This window comes from Camelus dromedarius, chromosome 4 (assembly GCF_036321535.1).
Source record: "Camelus dromedarius isolate mCamDro1 chromosome 4, mCamDro1.pat, whole genome shotgun sequence".
NCBI classification, from domain to species: domain Eukaryota; kingdom Metazoa; phylum Chordata; class Mammalia; order Artiodactyla; family Camelidae; genus Camelus; species Camelus dromedarius.
In genome coordinates, this window is record NC_087439.1 from 11,462,943 (window position 1) to 11,484,823 (window position 21,881).

The window sequence follows — 21,881 nt, forward strand, 5'->3', positions numbered from 1 at the left end:
CATTTCAGGGTTCACAGTGGTGTGACTGGAGTCAGCTGACTGGAATCATACACATCTTGGGCAGTCGCTAAGCAGGTTGGAACTTCGGAGGCCAGTGGTCAGGAAGGGCCTGTGAGGAGTAGGCTGGACCCAACATACACCAGCCGAAGCTCGTGGTCCCAGGCAGCGGTGAGGATGGAGGACCCAGGGGAAGGGAGAGCATGCACAGACCCCACTGTGGTTTGGAGTCTCTGGGCCCAGGGATGCCTGAGTCCTAAAATCCACCCAGGAAAGTTCCCTTTTGATTAAGCTCCACTGATTACAGATTTTAATTACATTTGCAAAATGTTTATGCTATAGAATGGTCACTGCCCCCTTCTTCCTCTCTCAGGAGAGAATCTGTTATGGCCCAGAGTAACCAGAAGCTTGCCAGAAAGGACATTCTGGGAACTATAGCTCAGTCTGGCCACGCTGACCCATTACAGAGCCACCCCAGTCACACAGCCTCTGGTACCCAGAGTCCAACGAGGTGCTCAGTTCCTTTTTGGCAGTGGGAGGCTGAGACAACCATTGTTTTTTGGGGGGAGTGGTGGTGATTAGGCTTTTTTTTAAATGGAGGTACTAGGGATTGAACCCAGGACCTCATGCATGCTAAGCATGATACCCTCCCCCACCAAGAGATCATACTTTTTAGTGACTTCCCTCACCAAACCTAATAGTGAGGAAGTGAGAACAATTAGGGACAGTTATTTTAAATGCAAAAGAGTTCCCTAGGTCCTCTATTTAGGGACGTAGGTAATTCATTACAGTAGTGTGTCAAAGAAAGCAGGGAGAGCTAGACAGGCAGTAGCAGTTCTCTGTGCACTGGCCCTGAAGCAGCTCCGTCGCATTGGTTGCAGGCCTGCGTTGTACCTTCTGTGTGCTAAGCGTGCGCTCTACACTGAGCTTTTACCCTCTCCCCAGCTATTCTTTCTTGATGGCCAAAGGGACTGGGCCTTGTGACTCCACCCAGGTAATCCCAAGAAGCTTTACTTGGTGAGCAGATCCCTGGACTTGGCTGCCAGAGGCGTGATAACGGCACAGTCAGGACCATTGAGACAGGTTTCTGGCTTGCCAACCAACAGGACATCTTTTATTTATTGAACACTTTGAACATCTGTAGGTAGGGCAGTTGTATGATATCCTGACTCACCCACTGATGACAAATGGCAGGGGATCCTCTCCCATTAGCATGCCTCTACCTATAGCTCTTCCTGATGGGGGACAATCCCCTCTGGCAATAGACAGGGAAGTATGAAGATGTATAATACGTCATTTATACGATCAGAGGTAGAAACAACATTTTGAATTGGCCTGACCCCATCTCCTCCCCCACTGTGAATCCTGTCCAGACCCCATTAGCTGAATCTGCACAGGGCCAGGTAGGACGATGACTTGGGTGCCTGCATCCACAGCACAAAAGTTTGAGTCCCTCCTTTTCCTGAAGTTCGAGGCATACTTGGATGCATAAGGCCTTAAGTCCCTCTTGGAGACAGACAGACCTCAGCCTGCCCCGAATCATCTTCTTTAAAGCAGCTGTCAGGGTAGAGGGCGAGGGGAGGGATCGGGGTACAGAGGGGCAGAGCAGCTCTATATCAGTAAGCAGGGCACACTTCTTTTTAGTTTCAAATGGCCCCGGTGGCTATTCATGTTTCAGCTTAGTGAACTTTTCAGTCACCCAAAGCTCTAGATCCTCATTGCTGCCGTAATTTGTTTCAGCTCTCGGGACTCTAAGCAATAGCCACGGCCAGATTGCCTCTCATGTGGGGCCATGGAGCTGGTGCCTCATGGCTGCGGTAACTCCCACCCCTAGGAGAGTGAGCAGCAACCAAAGGACCATTGGGCAGTTTGTTTCAGTCCTCCTTTTGCTGGTCATCCTCTAGAGATTAACAACCCTTACTGCCCCACACACACCACTTGGACAAGAACATTTTCCACTGGATTCCAGGGAATCTTCTTAAATGCCCTAAACCCCTGGTACCTTGGTCTTTTCTGTTTCAGAAAGCCATGCCTTTACCAGCATCCCATCCTTGTCACCAACAATTGAGAACCATGAAGAGTCTTGAGATTTTTATTCCCCTTGGAAGCTGACAAGTCAGCCTGTCACAGTTTACTGGACGTAGGCAGAAGATGTGGGATTCCTGGGTCTGAGACAAAGGGCTATATTAGGAGCTTCCTGTTTGTGTCACTTCCTCTTGCCTCATAAGTCTGCAGCTGTAGAACCCTGAGTTTAGGTAATCCAAATATTTTATACAGGGCTGTAAGCATACTTGCCCAACTTTAGCCCAGAGGGGAACATTCTTTTTATTATACTGGACCACAAACAAACCTACCTTATGTCTTGGAGGGAGATATCTCTGTCTTCCTGGGCTGTTGGCTGTGCACACATCCTTGAAAAGATAGTTCAGAGCTAGAGCAGCCAGTGGCTCTGCTCACAAGACGTGCAGAATTGGGAGCGAGCCACGGAGAGTCATCTCCTGCGTGCTCTCCAGGGATTAGCATCCTCACTGATGGTTGTGAGTCAAGAAAAACTGAATTTACATTCAGTGTTCCTTGTTTAAAACAGGAAGGAAAGTGTGTGGGAGAGTCTTTCCAAATGATTAAGTCTCAAGCCCCTTGGAAAACTCAACTGCCCAGAATAGTTTGACTTTCTGAGAGTCTCACCTGCCTTGGGCAGAGAAAACAAATTATGGTTTTGTGTACTTGCCCCAAATTGAAGGTCTGTGGAATTGCAGGTGTTGATTTGTCAGTGGCTGGTGTACCCAGGGTGAACAGCAATCAAAGGTTTGTTTATTAGAATTGACTGTGACCCTTAGGGAAGATCAGCTGCTAATGTCATTTTGCAGTAAATCAATTACAGCACGGAGAAGCACTTGTGTAGTCGTCTGATGTAACTAATTTATTTTGCACCTCCTGTGTTATCCTAAACATCTAAGGTATGAGACTTTATTTTTTCTAACCTATGCAAAAAAATGGTTGCGGTCAAAGACTTTAAAATCTTTAATAAGTTAATACATTAAAAATCTTTCTCAAAAGTTTTATGTCAGTGAAAGATGAATAAATGGATTTTTTCTATTAAAATAGTGCTTTAGTTTGAATTATACAACAAAACATTTAGAAGAAAAAGGCCAAGCGGTTTTCAGATGTTTATTTAATTCTCACAGGGTCCTACTCAAAAAAAAGTGTACTTAGCTTCATATTTTAAAAATTATGCTTTTGAAAAAATTTAAAGCACATTCCTGTTAACTGTTTAGCTTTTTATTATAATGACCAGCTTTTGGTATTTCATTGTTACCAAGATCTAGTTTTAGACTAAAATTTTACTCTCCAACTATAGGAGTTTAAAAATAATTATGCTTTTGAGGTAGGCCAGAATAGATATGGAATTAACATTTTAGGCAAAATCTTAAAAGTGACTTGATTATAATTTGTCCTTCTTATGAGGTTTAGTTAAATTGACATGTTATATAAAGTTATTAATTTGCCAAGGTTATATTCTCTTTAAAAAGCGAACATTTCTCATTCACCTACTTAGCAGTGTGCTAGGTACTCTGTATTTTTAAGAAGAATAATCAAAATGTAGTTCCCCCCCCCCGGCTGTATACAACTTTGGGGGGGGTAAAATGACGTATTTGGATGATATTTATTAGTACATATGTTTATTACAGAATCATTAAGTCCAAATCATTTGCATATTGAGTAATTTTCATCTTAACAGAACTCTTCTTTTTTCCACTTTTCTACACGCTCATCTATGCCAGTTTAGTTCCCTCACATAAAAGAACATTAAACTGTATTTTTCAATCTTCTTTTTATTGATTTGTTTCAAAAAGAAGGCAAATGGACTCTTTGCCCTGTAATACTAATTCCTAAATCTAGAGGAAAATTAAACTTTTAGCATAATATATGTATACGCTTTTTGTGTGTGGTTAGAACGTTACTTTCTTGAAAACTGTACCTTTGTCATATGGATAAGACAAGGTTTAAAGCAAACTTGATATGTGACAATTTTGGTCTTATAATATTTAAACTTAGGGAGTATATATAACTTTAGAAAGTCTTTTCGTTTTTCAAAATGATTCACCTTCGGCTGCTAAATTTCAAGTCACATACTTCTCTGAAACCAGCCTGTTGCAGGAGGGAAGGCCAACGCACTCTTCCGCCTGGTGGTTAGAGTCGTCTTCACGCTAACCGTGCAAGTGTTGAGTGCTTTTTACTCTTAAAGCTTCTAACTCTTAAGGTCATCTTGGATTCTCTTCCATTCTCTTCCAAAAAGGTCAAGAGCATGCTTTCTTCAAATATTGGAAGGCACATGTACTTCATTATTATTTTTTTTGGTAATACAGACAATCCTCATTATTCACAGATTGTGTATTTGTGAAATTCGCCTTCTCACTGAAATTTATTTGTAACCCCAAAAGCAATACTCAGGCACTCTCTTGGTCCTTCCCAATGCACGCAGAGTGCTGACATGTTGTAGTTGACCATGTTCACATTCCCAGCTGAGGGCAAACAGGACAACCTGCCGCCTTCTTGTTCCAGCTCATAAACAGCTGTTTGGGCTTGTGCTCTGTTGAGTGCCATGCTTTTCATGGTTTTGCGCTTGTTGGGGATGTCGCTGTTTCATACGGCCCCCACACGTAGTGCTGAAGTGCTGTCTCGTGTTCCCAAGTGCAAGAGGGCTGTGCGTGCGTTACTGAGAAAATACTAGGTGTCAACGTGTGTTAGTTGTAAACTTTGTTCAGGCATGATTTGCAATGCTGTTGGCTGTGAGCTCCATGTTAATGAATCAACAGTGTATAGTAAATAAGGTATCTTTAAAATAAATACCCATAAAACAAGGTTATGTACTGACTGGTTGATGAAAATGTGACCAGAGGAACCAGAGGCTCCCCAGAACCTGACCCTGTCTTTCCCCAGGAGCAGTGGGGTGCAGAGTTCATAAATTCAGTGTTGGAGACCTCCATAGACGGTACCCACTGCGACTAACCAGACTGATTGTAGTTAGTTTCTGCTTGCTTTTTGTAGTGATAGAGATCACCAGTCCAGTATCGCATGTGTATGCATGTCTTGTGCTTGTGCTTAGCCTGATGCTGGGCGCTGGGCTCCTCGCTCACCTCGGGAGCCACCCCAGCTGCCTTACAGTTCTTCCGCTCAGAACTTTGCCATGGGGAGAGGGGCCAGCTCTGGAATGAGAGCAGTTGAGCTGTTAGGGAATCTGACTGGCAGCTTGCCTTGGCTTTCCCTGACCTGTCCGTACTGAATTTCCCCCTTTCCTGTTCACGCTGCTGGAGCCTGGGCCATGAAAAGCAGCCCCAACCAGACGTGGAAGGCTGGTGCAGGAGGGGAGCATGCTGGGCTGCATCCCTTCTTGGTTCTGATGATGCAGTGGTTACCTGTCCAGGACCTGGGAGCTCCATGTGAGGGGGTTCCTCGTCGGGTTTCATGTTTGCTTTGTTTGTTGCTTTGTTTTTAAGAGTTTTGCTTTGCTTTGGATATGGGTTTTCCTTATTATCCCAAACCAGCTGGGGAAGGTACCAGCCAGAACAGGTTTTTAAGGCAGGGAAGTTTAAAGACCTTCCTAAGCCCTGGGCACTGTTACTTTTCAAATCCCCACCCTACATCGTAAAAAAAAAAAAGTACCTATATTAAATCTAACATATATAATTATAAATAGAGTTGAGTTACTGTTGAAATGTTACGTGTTGTAGGTAGTCAAATGTTAATTCTGGTTTTTGAAAATTTTTGTATTCTGGAGCAATAAGGTCTTTCTTCAGGTCTTAGACATTTTCATGAGCCCGGGAAAAGCTCATAGACCCTTCATACTATGGCTGTAGTGTAGGACTGATGTATCAGTGTGTCCTTAGGAAAAGGAGGAATTCAGGTGTTCCTTAGCCCCTCCATTTTATCCCGACATGGATGGGGGCTCTGATGTGCCTCCTGACACACGTTGCTGGGTTTACAAAAATAAACCACAGACAGATGACCGTGGTGTGGCATCGTCAGGTGCTGTGGGCAGACAGAGGGGCCTTTAGCAGAGCTGGGGCAGAGAGGAGCTGATTGTGAGGCTGTCCTCGAGTGGATGGTCCCAGGCTGAGTTTTGAAGGATGCCTGCATGGTCAGACAAAGAGGCAGAGGGAGTCTGGAGAAAAGCTGGGCTGGAAAGGTAGGGCCAGGGCTTGGAGACAGCCGGGTGTGTGTGGGAAGCTGTGGGATGTCGTTGCTGCTGGGGTGATGACAAATACCATCTGGAGGGCAGGGAGGGGCGAGTCTGGAAGGCCTTTTGTGCCACCTTAGGCAAGTGTGGACCTGTCCTGGGCATGTGATCTGCTTCTATTGCCTCTGACTGCTGAATACTTTTTAGATTTAGCTGGTGTCCCTCAATACACATCAGTTGTATGACTAAGTTTCTCACCCTTTCTGTCCTTTACAGTATTTGATAAGTTCTGTGCTGTTTGCTTTTGTTCAGTTAACTCTTTTTTTTCTTAAAGGAAATGGAAATAGTTTAGTTTTAAAAAATAGCTTTTGGTTGATGTATAACACATCCATCAGAAAAGTGCAAAAGTAAGTATACAGGAAAATTAGCTTAATTTCAAAACACATCATCATTATTAAAACATCAGGCAATATTAAAAATATGTCAAACACATAGCAGTCTCTTGGATTTCTGCCGTTCAGCAATAACATTTGTCAACATTTTGGTAAATGTCCTGGACATCTCTCTATACTTATGAAGGTACCATACGCCCGTGGTTTTCTAACTTGTTTCTTCATTTACTGATCTGTCATAGCCACTTTTTAAAGTTGGTATCCATGGATCCATTTCACCCTTTAATGGCTGCAGGGGATTTTATTTTATGGTGTGACATAATTTGCTTTACCAGGTCTTCATCGATGAGCATTTAGATGAACTCTGATTTTCGTTAACTGTTACAAGCACTTCAATGAAAAAAAAAAAAAAAAAAAACTTCCTTGAATGTACATCTTTGTGTGCTTATCTTCTCTTAAAATGTTTTTATTATGAAAAATTTCAAGCAGATAAAATGTTGAATAGTGTGATCAGGTCCCACATACACTCAGCTTCAGCAGTTACCAATGTTCTACCTTTTTTTTTTTTTTAATCTAAATGCCCAGAATTGTTTTTACTCTGTCAGGGTATTTGAAAGCATCATATTTCACCTATCTACCTCAGTCTTTTAAAGTAAAGACTAAAAAACATAACAATATTAGGTAAAGAGAACTAATATTAATTCCTAACATCATCTAATATGCAAATTAGGATCCATGTAAGGTGTAAACATTGGTTGATAGATCCCTTTAAATCTCTCTTAATTTATAACTTTCCTCCCCTTCTGTATGTTTCATGCTAATTATCTGTTGAAGAAACCAAGTCATTTATTCAGTAGAATTTTCCACAGTCTGAACTTGGCTGACGGCCTCTTTTGGTGTCTTTTAACACCTTCTTCCAGACACCGTCATGGCCCACAAAGTGGGAAGTAGGCCTGGAGGCTTGATTCATTTGTTACGTTTGATCATTAAGTTCCAGTGTTGTCTGCTCCGGAAGTATCCATTCTAAAGTTTCCCATCAATCTTTTACCTCATTTTTGGTTTTGGCACCCCTTTGTAATCACTGCTTACATTCATTCTTTCATTAGGTTTTTCAAAATGATGGGTTTTAGCAGCTTTTTATTTTGAGATAATTGTGGATTCACATGCGTTTGTGAAAAATAATACAGAGCAATCCTTTGCCCTTCACCCAGTTCTCCCGAGGGTACCATCTTGCTTGAGTGTGGTCTAATTTCACATCCAGGGGATCGATGCTGACAATCCTGGGAATGTATTTAGATTTCACTAGTTACATCTTCTGTGTATACGTATGCACGTGTATTTAGTTTTAGGCAATTTTATCACATGTTTAGATAAACGAGGATAACACCACCATCAAGAATCAGAAAATTCCCATCACAGGGATCTCTCAGGCTATCTTCTATAGCCACTGCCACCTCCTTCCCTCCCCACTAACTTCAGCAACATGAATCTGTTCTGTCTCTACAAGTTTGTTGTTGCAAGAATGACATACAAGTGGAACTACACAGCATGCAGCCTTCTGAGACTGGCTTCTTTCTTTCAGCTGAATTCACTTAAGATCCATCAAAATTGTTATATGTATCAATAGTTTATTCGGTTTTAATACTCAATGTGTCATGATACAGATATACCACAGTTGGTTTAACCATTCATGTGTTGAAGGACATTTGGGTTATTTCCAGTTTTGGGGTATTACCCATAAATATGCTGTGAGCATTCATATATAGGTTTTTGTGTGAACATAAGTTTCATTTTGCTGGAATAAATGCCCAAGAGTGCATTTGCTGGGTCGTTTCATAAGCACATGTTTAGTTTTGTAAGAAACTGCCATCTACTTTTCCAGAGGGGCGGTACCATTTTGCATCCCCACCAGCAGTGAATGAGAGATCTCATTTCTCTGTCAACTCCACCAACATTTGGTGTTATCACTGTTTTTGCCATCCTGATAGGTATATTAATCATGATCTTTAAATCCTATCATTGAGTGTTTTTTTTTTTTTTTTTTTTTTTTTTTGCTGTAATTCTACTAGAACGGACCTTCTTCATCAGCTATTTGGTAACCTTGAAATATAGTCTGTATGAGAATTTGATTATTTTTCTCATTTCAGTGCACCCTCCCCCTCACCTTGGTAAGCCAGTTTTCAGGAAAACAAGTGCCCTGTTAGTTTCCAGAGTGAGTAATTGGCTTTTTAAAAAGTATCATTATAAACTCATGGATTTTAAACATATTTGATGTGATATTCTCCAGGTGAATTAGTATAAGAGAAATTGCCATATCAAAGGGTAGGCAAACTTAAAATTTTGATATAGATTACCCTACTTCTCTCCAGAAAGGGTGTATCATTTTACGTTCTTAGCAATAGTATATAAAAATCTTTATTTTCTAGATCCCTGCTAATACTGTGGCCAGTTTTTAATCTTTAGAAATCTTACCAATATGATGGCAAATTGATGTTTTACTGTTTTTATTTTCAGTTCTTTGCTTACTGGTAAAGTTGATCATCTTTTCATGTTATTGGCTTCTTAAAAATTTAGCCAATTGCCTCTACCCATGTTTCTGTTAGGATTTTGGTCTTTTCTTACATTTTTTTGGTTGTCGTACCTGTCAACCTTTTCCTTGATTGTTGCTGATTTTTATTTGCTCAGAAATGTCTTTCCTACCTTAAGATAATAAAAATTTGTACCCATTTTTTCAGTGCCTCCTTATGATTTTACAGTTAGGTTTAAATATTTCTTCCACATATGGTTTATTTTGTTTATTATCCAACATCATCTTTTTCCAAATGTCTGACCCGTTTTCTCAGTGCCATTGATTAAATAAACTTTTCCTCCCAAATGTGAAAGGCTACGTTTATACTAAATTCTCAAATCTTGAGTCAATTTCTTGAGTTTTCTGTTGTATTCTACTGATTTTATCATCTTCAGTGTCACAGCTTAAATGACTATAGCTTGATTGCCCTTTAACATTTTTGTATTTGGATTTTGTAAATATATGAAAATCATACAAGCTTATTCATGTATTACTATTACATGTTTGTTGTTTTGTAATATGTTTTAATAATTGGCACCACTGGTCTCTTTTTGCTTCTTTTATGGCTTTGCTGAGGTCACAAGTATATTCTTCCAGGTAGATTATAGAAATATTTGTGACAAATCCAGACCACCCTTTTTGATTTTGATTGGAATTTTAATCAATTTAAAGATTACTTTAGAAAGAATTGATTTCTTTACAACTTTGAGCCTTCATAGTTAAGAACATAGTCTATCATTTCATTTATGCAAATCTTTTTTCATATCTTTGAATTTTAAAAAATTAATTTACCCCTAAATTTATTGCTTTTGGTTTCTCTGTCCCTTCATTTGAGGAATGCCTTTTAAACTTGATCAGATTAGTTTTTTAAGTAGGTCATTCCTTCTGGGAAAATGTCACATTTATAATCTGTTATATTGGCTTTCTAAGCTGTCTCTTCAGCAGGTCTGCCTCTCTGAATAAGCTGTATTTCTCACAGTCCTTGAGGCAAATTAGACAATGGTTTCATTCTGATGGTAGCTATTATTGTTTAGTTACTAAGTATAAATTATAATAAATTTCTGATGAAGATGACAACACATTGTTGACCAAAATTAGATATTAACACAGAATTGGAGTTTTAAATGGAAAACTTTAACTATTTAAGTATAACATATGGGCAACGTTTTATTAAGTGGAAAAAACAAACCTACAGTTATAAAAGTTTCATAAGGCATGCCTGTGCCAACCTGCCTGGCCTCCTTTGTTGGACTGTTTATATCATTTACTTCATTGCAGCTGGGAGTCTAGTATCTTTATCTGCTGTGTACATGAGCTATCTTTATGCCCAAACTTACTTCATCCCAAGTAGATTATTGATAAAAACAGCTACTGTTTGGGGGGAGGGTATAGCTCAGTGGTAGAGCACATGCTTAGCATGCACGAGGTCCTGGGTTCAATCCCCAGTGCCTCCATTAAGTAAACAAACAAATAAGTAAACCCAGCCCCCCCCCCAAAGAATTTTTAAAAAGAAAGAAAAAAAAGCAGCTGCTGTTTATTGAGATTCAACAATGTGTGTTGGGGCCAAGAGGTAGGGTCCATAATTAAGTTAGATCTGTCCAGCTCCAAACTCTTTGGGAACTTGGGCTCCATTAGCAGGCTTACCAGCATCTGTGGGGATATGTGTGTGGTGTGTTTTGGAGGACTTCTTTGCTTTTTGGACGGCTAGGTGAGAGGAGGAAGAAGTTGGTCATAATTTTCACAAACCTGTTAACACTGCCTCTAAAATGTGGAATCTTTTATATATCCCTTTCTCAAGAGAGAGTCTTTATTTAAGTACTCCAGTATATTTTAAATCGTAATTTTGTAGATGTCTGCTTAACTGTCCTTATTTGGTAGATTCTAAGATCTAGGTAGAATTTTGGGGGAGCTCTGTGAAACTGGATTTAATAACAAATAGGGTGGTAGCTAATATTGGAATTATCAAAAGATTTAATTTAAGCTCATTAGCCACAAAACAAGATTATAAGATGAGTCCTTGCTTATTTTAGAGGGAAAATGTTATTTTCCATTCCTGAAGAACCACTTAATTATAAACAGTATGCTAATTGTAACTACAAATAATTTTATGCATTAAAGTAGCTTGAACCTTTGCTTTTCATATATAATATGCTATATATTTTGTCAAACGTAGTAAAATATTTGTGTAAGCATTCTACGATTTAGAGAGGCTTTCTAGAACAAATTAGTGTGGCTTATTTGTGTATATTATGAGATATACCAGAGACAGTAAAAAGCACAAAGAATAGTAACTGTATACTATCCCTGTACCTACCATCCTACTTAAGATGCAAAATGCAACCAGTATAGTTGAAGTGCCTGTGTGACTTCTCCCTAACTGCATAATCTTTTCTTTGCCTCCTTTAAACATAACAAAGGCTGTGTTTTTGAACTCTGTATAAATGATAGTGTCCTCTGATGCTTTTGCAGCTTGCCTGCTTTCCATTCACCAGTGTTTCTGAGATTCATCTATGTTGATGTGCATAGTTCAAGTCCATTCATTTTTACTGCTTGAACTATTTCGTTGTATGAGAATGCCATGATTATTCTCTTGTTGATGGACATTTTGTTGTATCCAGTTTTTTTGCAATTAACAAGCAATGTTACTGTTAACATTCTTTTGCAGTTCTCCTTGGGCACAAATGTGACTGATTCCCTAGAGTACCTCCCTATGAATGAAATTGCTGCATTGAAAGGTGTGTGACTCTTCAGTTTTACTAAATTTTGCCACTTTTACTAAATTTTGCCACATTGCCTCCAAAAATAGAACCCGTTTGGATGCCCACCCTAACTGATTAAATTCTCATTGTTTTACACCCTTGCCAACACTAGGTATTGCCAGACTTTTTTGTTTGTCAATTTGATGAGTAATATATCTCACTTATTTTGAATTTTGAATTTATTCAAAATTATTTTGAAAATTCAAAAGTTATTTTGAATTTCTCTGATTACTGGAAGGTTGGACATCTTTTCTTATGTTTATTAGCATTACAGATTTTTTTTTCTAGTACTTGGAAAAAGTGTGAGACATTTATGGCTGAAAGTTGTATGCAAGTTGAAAGCAGTTGCTACTCGATAGAAATATACCATAACTGTATTTTTAAAACATTGTCAACCTTGCAGATTTTGGGGGGAGAGATAATTTGGGGTGATTTTTCTAATAATAGAGCACGTACAGAATTTGGAATTAAATTGGTGCTTGACTCCTGGCCCCATCGTTTATCAGCTATATAACCTTGGGCAATTAGTGCAATCTCTGAGTCTTTCCTCATCCTTAAGAATACCTCATGGCTTGGTGATAAAATGAAATCTGATAACATTCGTATCTGGCAGATAGGGCTAGTACATAGTTTTAGGATGAAATAAACATTGAAATTAAGCGGCGATAGTGTAGAAGTTGGATAGTACCATGGCATATGATTAAATCAACCCTGAAACCTGGCAGCATTTGTGAGATTAAAATGGGACCTGATGATTGATGCTAATGTAAGTGTACCTCATCCCAGGGCCAAATGAGGAGGTCGCTGGTGCAGCAGACCGGAGCAATCACGGATTTGCCACGTGTCTGTTTAGTAAAAACCAACCCCACTTCTCCTCATACACGCACAACCCACACCTCTGTGTTGTCATGTTGTTCTTCGGTGCCCTGTGAGTTTTCTGCCAGTCAGAACATCCGTGGCTGTGATAAAGCCATCCAGGATCTCTGTGGGTAGCTTGGAGGGACCTTGGGCCCCTTGTGGTTGCCCCGGATCTGGCTTGGGTCCGGGGATTCTGTCGGTAACTGCGCAGCGCGGGAGAGACGGGCTGGGTGCCAGGGAGCTGACGGTGGAAGTGCAGGCTTGGAGATAATTATGAGTTGACGTTACTTAGACTGTCCTCGTGTCCCTTGCCACAGGAGTTTCTTCACATGGCTTCCGAAGAAGTGACCATTACAGTTCGCCTCATTCGTTCATTTGAGCACCGCAACTTCAAGCCTGTAGTATATCACAGAGTTCATTTGGACCAAACTGTAAAGGAATTTATAGTATTTCTAAAGCAAGGTATGAGACATCTCAGTCATTTTGTTTTACTAGTATTTTGAAAAAAATAGTTGACTATAACAGGGATAGTCATCTTTTAAAAATACTTTGAAAGATATCAATCTGTATTCTGAGCCAGGTGCGAGGCTAGCTTGGCTTGGGGCCGTGGCAACAGGCAGTATCTCCCCAATGCTTGTTTAGCAATGTGTGTGGCCTCCTGACACATTGTCATCATCATGTTTAGCTTCCCTTCCCCCACTTTTTTAAAATTGAAGTGTAGTTGATCTACAGTGTTGTGTTAGTTTCAGGTGTACAGCAAAGTAATTCATATTCATAATATTATATACATATTTTTTTCTAGATTTTTTTCCATTAGAGGTTATTAAAAGATACTAAATATAGTTCCCTGTGCTATATCAGATCTTGTTGTCTATCTATTTTATATATAGTAATTTGTATCTGCAAGTCCTGAACTCCCAATTTATCCCTTCACCTACCTCTTCCCACTCTGTAACCATAAGCTTGTTTTCTATGTCTGTGAATCTGTTTGTATTTTGTAAATAAGTTCAGTTATGTCATTTTTTAAAGATTCCACATATAAGTGATACCATATGGTATTTTTCTTTCTCTTCCTGGCTTATTTCACTTAATATGACAGTCTCCAGGTCCATCCATGTTGTTGCAAATGGCATCGTTTTATTCTTTTTTATGGCTGAGTAGTATTCCATTGTTGTGTGTGTGTGTGTGTGTGTGTGTGTGTGTGTGTGTGTGTACACACACACACACACACACATATATACACCACAACTTCTTTATACGATCATCTGTCGATAGACATTTAGATTGCTTCCATGACTTCACTCCTTTTTTTTTAATTAAAAAAAATTAAAGCAACATGGATGGACCTAGAGATGATCATACTAAGCGAAGTAAGCCAGAAAGAGAAAGAAAAATACCATATGATATATAAAAATCTAAAAAAAAAAATGACACAAATGAACTTATTTACAAAACAGAAACAGACTCACAGACATAGAGAACAAATTTATGGTTACCAGGGCAGAAAGGGAGTGGTGAGGGATAAAATGGAGATACTAACTGCTACAGATAAAACAGAAAAACAACAAGGTCCTACTGTATAGCACAGGAAACTATATGCAATATCTGTAATAGCCTATAATGAAAAAGAACAGGAAAATGAACATATATATAACTGAATCACTATGCTGTACACCAGAAACACAACAATGTAAACTGACTACAGTTCAATCAAAAAAAAGATAATAAAAATTTTAAAAATAAAAATTAAGGTCTAGCTTTGCTTATAGTAAATAGGCTTATGTATTTGGTGGCTGATTAACGAGGGAGTGTTGTGTTACCCGGCTGAGCGTGTAGAGGGCCTCGTGGGGACTGGGAGGAACGTGGCAGGCCTTGTGCAGCCTGGAAATCATGAGAGCTGCTCATCATTGTGGGCACAGAGCTGACGTCCAGCCTCCCTGGTGCTGGTTGATCATTTCAAGCTTAAAATACAGTAGGCATGAACTTAACCTGCATTTTCATAGGGCCTTGGTGGGTTCCTAACCTCTGTTTTTAATCATTAAAGTGTTCCAATCATCAACATTTGATGAAACATCTAGAATAAGCTTTTATTATGTTAATTGAAGTGTAAATTTCATATGGTATAATGTACACGTCTTAGTGTACCATTCTGTGAGTTTTGAGAGGCGTATCTCTTTATATCCAACTTAATTTTTTTAAAATGAACGTAATTCCAGACGTCGAAAAGTTGCAAAAAACCTGAATGCTCTTCACACAGATTCCCCAAATGTCATTTTGTTACATTTGTTTTTCTGTCTCCTCCTCTCCCCCACTTTCTCTTTTACTCTCCCCCATCCCTCCATTTTTTTCTTTCTGAACCATTTAGAGGTAAGTGCCTGTTGTGATTCCATTTTACCTTTCAATATTTCAGTGTGTATTTCCTAAAAACAAGGAATTCTCTTATAGAACCACAGTACAATGATGAATATCAGGAACTTAACATTGAAACAACGCTATTATCTAATTTACAGACCTTACTGAGATTTTACTTGTCCCAGTAAAGTCTTTTTGCAACAAAAAAATAAATCCAGGGTCATATGTTAGTTCAGTTCCTTTCATACGAAATTCATTTCTTTATCTTGGAGTCTTTTATTGTATTTCATTACATTGTCAGTTTTCAATAGTACAGTCCAGTTATTTTGTAGATTGCCTCCCTCAGTTGAGTTTTTCCCATGTTTTATCACAATTAGATTTAAGTAATCTTTAGGCAGAGGAATCACTGAAATAAAGCTGATTTCTCAGTGCATCACACCAGGAGGCATGTGCTATCAACTGGCCCCATTACTGGCAGTGGTGACTTTAATCAGTTGGTTAAGGTGGTGTCTGCCGGATTTCTTCACTGTAAATTTTGATTGTAATTGAAAAGAACTTTTGTGTGTGGCGGGGTCTATTCTGAGACTATGTGAATGTCCTGTTACTTCGCAAACTTTAATCCACTAGTTTAAAGTCCTTTTATGATTTTTGCCTGAATCAGTTACTGTTACAATGATTGGCAAATGGTGATTTTTCTTCTGTCATTTCTTTCACGTATATTAGTTGCTTTACTACAGTAGAGAAGAGCTTCCTACCCTACCTCCCATCCTCACCCCTGCCCCATTTATTTAATCTTTTCTGTATATCACTGTGGACTCATATGGATTCATACTTTATTCAAAGGATTATAATTCTTTACTATTACTATTTATTTTGATTCACTAATGATCCCCATTTTGGCTGGTGGTGTTACCGAGTCCAAACCTGTTATGCTCGCTGCACGACAGGCCAGTAAATCAGGAGATGAGGTGTTGGGGCAAGGAATAACAATGTTATTCAGAAAGCCACCAGACAGAGAAGATGGCAGACTAGTGTCCTGGAGGACCATCTTCTCCAAGTCAGAATTCAGTCTCCTTTTATACTAAAAAGGGAGGGGGTGTGCTTGTTGCAAACTTCTTGGTGTTGGAATCCTTTGCTCTTACAGCTGTGTATGCGGGTCAGGTCATGGTGTCCCTGTAAACCTCCAGCAAAACAAATGTTCTTTTCTTTTTTTTTCCCTTTCTTTTCATATTGACGTACAGTCAGTTACAGTGTGTCAATTTCTGGTGTACAGCACAGTCTTGCAGTCATGCATATATATACATATATTCATTTTCAAATTTTTTTCATTAAATGTTAGTACAAGATAATGAACATAGTTCCCTGTACTATACAGAAGAAACTTTTAAAAAAATCTATTTTTATATATAGTGGCTAACATTTGTAAATCTCAAACTCCCAAATCTATCCCTTCCCACCCGCTTTCCCTGGTAACCATAAGATTGTTTACTATGTCTGTGAGTCTGTTTCTCTTTTGTAGATGAGTTCATAGTGTCCTTTTTTCCCCCAAAATGTTATTTTCTATTCTGCAACTTTTTATCTTTATATGAATGGAAAAGTGTTAATGCCCTTAAAGGTCAGAGTCTTGAGAATAGGCTATTCTGTGTATTAGGCTCTAGGCAACATTCTTTTACAAAAGGTTGCAGAACCAGCATGACTCAGCATAGGAAACAGCACAGGGTTAGAGCCAAAGGAACAGATCTAATATGGTGTCAGATTTGTTCTTTTCTATTACAGTGGTAGCCACTTCAGTCTGGCTCCATGTCCTTTTAACATGTTCTCGTCCTTCTTTGAACATGTCCTTACTTTTTGGAATAAGATGTTCCAGACTTGTCCTGTTCCTTCCCTCCCCCAGTCCTGGCATCAGCCATTTCTCTGAGGTGCTCTGATTCCATTACTGGAGCATGTTATTGGGAAACCAAGATTTTTGGTTTATGTGTTAGCAACATAAGTGTGTATAGCCAACTTTTAAAAATGTAGTGAGTTCTTTACATTTTATTGCCTGATTGACTTTGTAAATTTTCTAAACTCTTCTCCCTTCCTTATTTATTTATTTTTGTCTAATTTTGGGTGGTTTTACTGCTCAGTATTACCTACCTAAGAGGTAGATGTGGTGTATAAACCCATCGTGAAGACAGACTGGTCTGTCTACTTGTTAGGGGGAGGTTGAGAGTTGGTACTAAGATACTGCCACTTACAGAGTGTCCTGCTTTTGAAAGGATATCACCAAAAGCGTATTCAGGTTCTGAAATGAAAACAAATGCCTACATTTTTTACTTTAAAATCTTTGTGTGTCTTACGGGTTACAGTGTTAATATAGTGAGTGCTACGGTGTTCTGGACACAGGGCAGAATAGGCTCTCCTTGAAATCCTTGAGAATAAGATGTAGCCATCAAGCTGCTGCAGTCCCAGGGAGGATGTATTCTCCCCGGGGTCACTGTGTTCTTTCCTTCCCAAGTTCCATGGAGTGCTGCCCATTAGAGCAGCAGTGTGGGTCTTAGCTAGATGCTGAGCTCAGCCCAGCCTACTCGAATCTTTCACCTGTTAGTAATAATATGACCACTACTTGTTTCTGTTGTCATATGGGAAGTGTGTTCCCCTGATTAAAAGGTGACCTTTTTGGGTACAGACTTTTTTGAGTTGTGTGTTATGTGTCTATCTTTGTCATCTGATTTGAAGTCCTGTGGAACTCTGCATGGTTGGTGAATGAAGGAAAATTCCTATTTACTTTTTATGAATTGTGTACAAAACAGAGACCCAATAGCTTATTACTGAGGAATTTTTGAACTAATAATAATAATAGCAAACATTACTGTGTATCAGATACTGTGCTAAGAACTTTAGATGATCTCTTTTCATCCTCACAGCATCCTTTTAAATGAGGAGCTGTCATCCCCACTCTACAGGTGAAAAAACTAAGGAACAGAATCTTAAGAAACTTGGCTGATACAAGGCAAAGGTGCAATTCAACCCAAGCAGTTTAACTATAGCAGGTACTCCTAAAACTACACTAAGTTGGCTCTTTATTCTTCTCTGCTGCCTTGTTTGCTTAAGTAGGATCTCTGAAATAAATAGATTCACTCAGTGTCAAAAGAATCTTTGGTTGTAGTTTCTCTTGCTCCAGTGTTTTGAACACTGGAAGCTAGAATTATGTTTGAGAATTGGTCATTGTGATGAATGACCTTTTGGGGTTGCTTTAGATGCCATCTTGCCTTTATAACTTTTTTTTTTTAATCATAGTCACTTGTTTGTTTTTTATCTTTTTTTTTTCTTTTTTTTTTTAATGGAGATACTGGGATTGAACCCAGGACCTTGTGCATGCTAAGCACCCACTCTACCACTGAGCTGTACCCTCGAGTCCCTGCCCTCTTGGAGTGCGCCATTCCCCCTGGCATCTCCATGTGTTCACCAACCCAGAGGCTCAAGTGATACATATGTAAGTCATTTGGTTACAGGGCTGTCTACGAGATTTTTCGCTAATGTAAAAGTATCTTTCTAACTAATATGTAGTGTGTGGGGTTACAAACATCGAGATCACATACATATGTTGTTTCCAATAGTTTCAGTATCTGTTGATGTTGCCTACCTGAATCACTGGTGATTGCAAAACCTGGGACTTTTTCTTACTCTGTGACTCCTTCTGTATTTATTAGCTGACACTCTTCTGTAAAGAAGCACTCCCCTGGTGCCCCTCCTGTTTAGCAAGGACTAGGATAATTTTGTAGTTGCAAAGTCATGGCACATTATCACTTTATCACAAAGGGACCATTTCTTCAATACAGTGTTGAAGTGATGCTCTCTTTTTGATACTACAAAGTGTACTGTAGATTATGTAGTTTAAATACTCTATAAATGTAAAACACAAAATAATAATATTTTCTGTGGTTACGCCTTAACAGAATGAAAGTTTAACAGTGAAGAAGTTGTGCTAACTTAAGGATAGTTAGCGGTTACCTCTGGGATGGGGGAGGTAATGGGACTAGGGAAAAATAGGAAGAATGTCTCAACTGTATCCATATTGTTTCCTTTAACAAAACAATAGTAAAGGATCTGCAGTAGTTATGGCAGTATGTTAACATTTGTTACATTTGGTTAGTGGGTTAAATGAATTTTTTTCCTCTTCTCCTTACTTTTTATGTTTAGATTATTTTATACGTAAAGTAAAAGAGCATGTTAATATAGCTTAATCTTGGAATCTTATTATCTTACTAATATCTGATAGAACCCCTCATCAGGTTAAAATGTTGGCACTATGTTCTGGTTAATGTTAACTCTGGTATTCTCCCACGTACAGATTAGTCATTGGTTAGTCAGTTTTTGTTTTTCCCCCCTAGGTGTTTGTGCTTTCCTAAGAGTCTTTAAATGTAGTTCTAGCATTTAATAATACGTTACAAATTGTACCATTTCTACTTTTAAAACCTCTACTTTGAGGTAAAGAATTATTTTATTGTCCACTGACACTTTAATAATTTTCCAGAGACCTTATTGATTTTTATGTGGAAACATGTGTTTTAACTTTTCAGACTCCTTTGTGACATCCTAATTGCCAGCAGTATACTTATTATGTTGCCTTATTTTTCTCATAATTAATTTTTCTATGGATGCCTTTTATGGGGGCGCAGCCTGAATAAATGAGTAGTTACTGGTTACCTTCTTGTGAACTTTCCAATAATGAAAGTTTTTGCAGAATTCTGCAATCTTGAATTCTATAAGAGTTCATTAGGTTCCAAAGTTAAGTTCAAAGGTGGGAAAACAAAATGAAAGGAAAACTTGGTACAAAGAGGGAAATAATTTCCAGAATATAACAGATCTGTCTCAGACTTGTTTTCAGCAAAGGTGGAGTAAAGGGACTAAACTTACTTTTCTGCTTGAAATAACTGAAAAACTGCAAAATATAGGAAACAGTGGTTCTCAGATATTGGACATTAGGCAGCATAAGATGGGATGGGGAAAACAAACAAGGTGATCACCATGATTGTGCCACCTTACTGCTGGAGAGAGTGCGTAGGCCACAGAGCAGGGTAGGGGAATCCAGGCAGAGGCTGGAGAATTCCATGAGTTTATGAGCCAGAGCTGGCAGTCTGGAGTGGGGTCTGGAGAGTTCACAGGGCAGACTATTGGAATGGAGAGAGCTGTACAGAAAGAGAGCTCTGAAGATTTACGGAGCATGAATATTCAGTTGAATATGATCAACACATATGTATAAGGAAACTACTGGAAGCCAGGTAAAGAACCACCTGAAGGTAGCAGAGGGCAAAATACTCAGAGCTCACACACAGCTGGGAGCAGTTTGTATTCACACCAGCCAGGGTGGAAAACATAATAGGTTTTGGGTGGAGTGTCTAGAAGGGTATCGCTATAGGAGTAGGGAAAAATTAACTCTAGACTAAAATCTGCTCTGTTCTCACCTAACAAGCTCAAAAGCAAAACTCAAAAGGATGTTTCCAAGTAATCTGACTGTGTTCCGAAACAAAGCTTGGGATGTTTATAGGAATACAAAAATATTCAGCACTCAACAAGATAAAATTCACAATGTCCTGTATCAGATCAGAACTTACCAGTCATGCAAAGAAGCAAGAAAAATATAAAACATAATTAGGAGAGAAATCAATCAATTGAAACCACCCTAGAAATGCAACAGATGATCGAATTAGTAGACAAGGACAATTAAAACCATTATTATGACTACCTTGCAAACGTTCAAGAAGGCAGAGGAAAGACTGAGCATGTTACAGATGGAAGATACGAAAAAAAGATGTAGGTTGAACTGAAAAACATGAAAAACAATGAAAAACACATGAAAACAATGAAAAACATGAAAAACACATGTCTGAGATAGATGTGCACTGGATAGCATTAACATGTAGATCAGATGGGGCAGAAGAAAAGATTAATAAACTTGAATACATAGCAACAATAACTATCCAAAGTAAAATGCAAAGAGGAAAAGAAAAGTAAATAGAGCAGCAGGGAGGTATGGGGCAACTTCTAATAGCCAAATATGCATGTAATTGGAGGCTGTGAGAAGAGGAGCTGGGATGGGGGAGGGAAGTCCTACTTGGAGAGAGAATGATTGAAATTTTACAAATGGGATGAAAACTGTAAGTCCACATATCCAAGTAGTTCAACAACTGCAAGGAAATGAAACATGAAGAAAGCTACACCAAGGCATATCAAAATCAAATTGCTATATCATGGTATTAAAGAGGAAATCTCAAAAACAGCCAGAGAAAAAAGGCCACATTACACAAAAGGAATAAAGACGAAAGTGACCACAAACTTCTCATCGGAATCAGTGCATGCCAGAAGACAGTGGAGCAACATCTTTAAAATATTGGGGGAAAAAAGTCAACCTAGGAATCTATTCCCATCTTTTAGGAATGAAGGCATACTAGACTTGTCAGACTTACAAAAGCAGATAGAGTCTACCACCAGAAGACCTGAACTATAAGAAATGCTTAAGGATCTTCTTCTAATAGAAGGAAAATAATACCAGGTGGAAATCTGAATGCACATAAAGAAATTAGTCCTAGAAATGGTAAACGTAGGTAAACAGAAAATGCTTTTTTCCCTTATTTTAAAACTATTTTAAAAAAGATATTTGACCATTTAAAGAAAAACAACAATGTGTTGTGGAGTTTATGGAAAATATATGGCAGCAATAGCACAAAAGCCAGGAGGGGGGAAATGGAAGCATACTAAAAATTCTTTTGCTACATGTGAAGTGTAATAGTATC

At 38.8% G+C, this 21,881-nt stretch overlaps 1 protein-coding gene across 7 annotated transcripts in view; it reads left to right on the top strand.

Moving 5' to 3' along the window:
* The window catches only part of C4H2orf76 (chromosome 4 C2orf76 homolog), a 70,743-nt gene that overhangs the window by 19,881 nt on the left and 28,981 nt on the right, over positions 1-21,881 (top strand). For 5 of the 7 annotated variants that reach the window (XM_064484687.1, XM_064484690.1, XM_010979246.3 and 2 more), the window contains exons 2-3: positions 11,802-11,871; positions 13,071-13,215. In XM_064484687.1, the coding sequence (XP_064340757.1) occupies positions 13,083-13,215 (133 nt within the window). In that variant the 5' untranslated portion in view covers positions 11,802-11,871; positions 13,071-13,082. The remainder of the gene's footprint in view (positions 1-11,801; positions 11,872-13,070; positions 13,216-21,881) is intronic. The other 2 variants (XM_064484692.1, XM_064484693.1) reach the window with 1 other exon arrangement.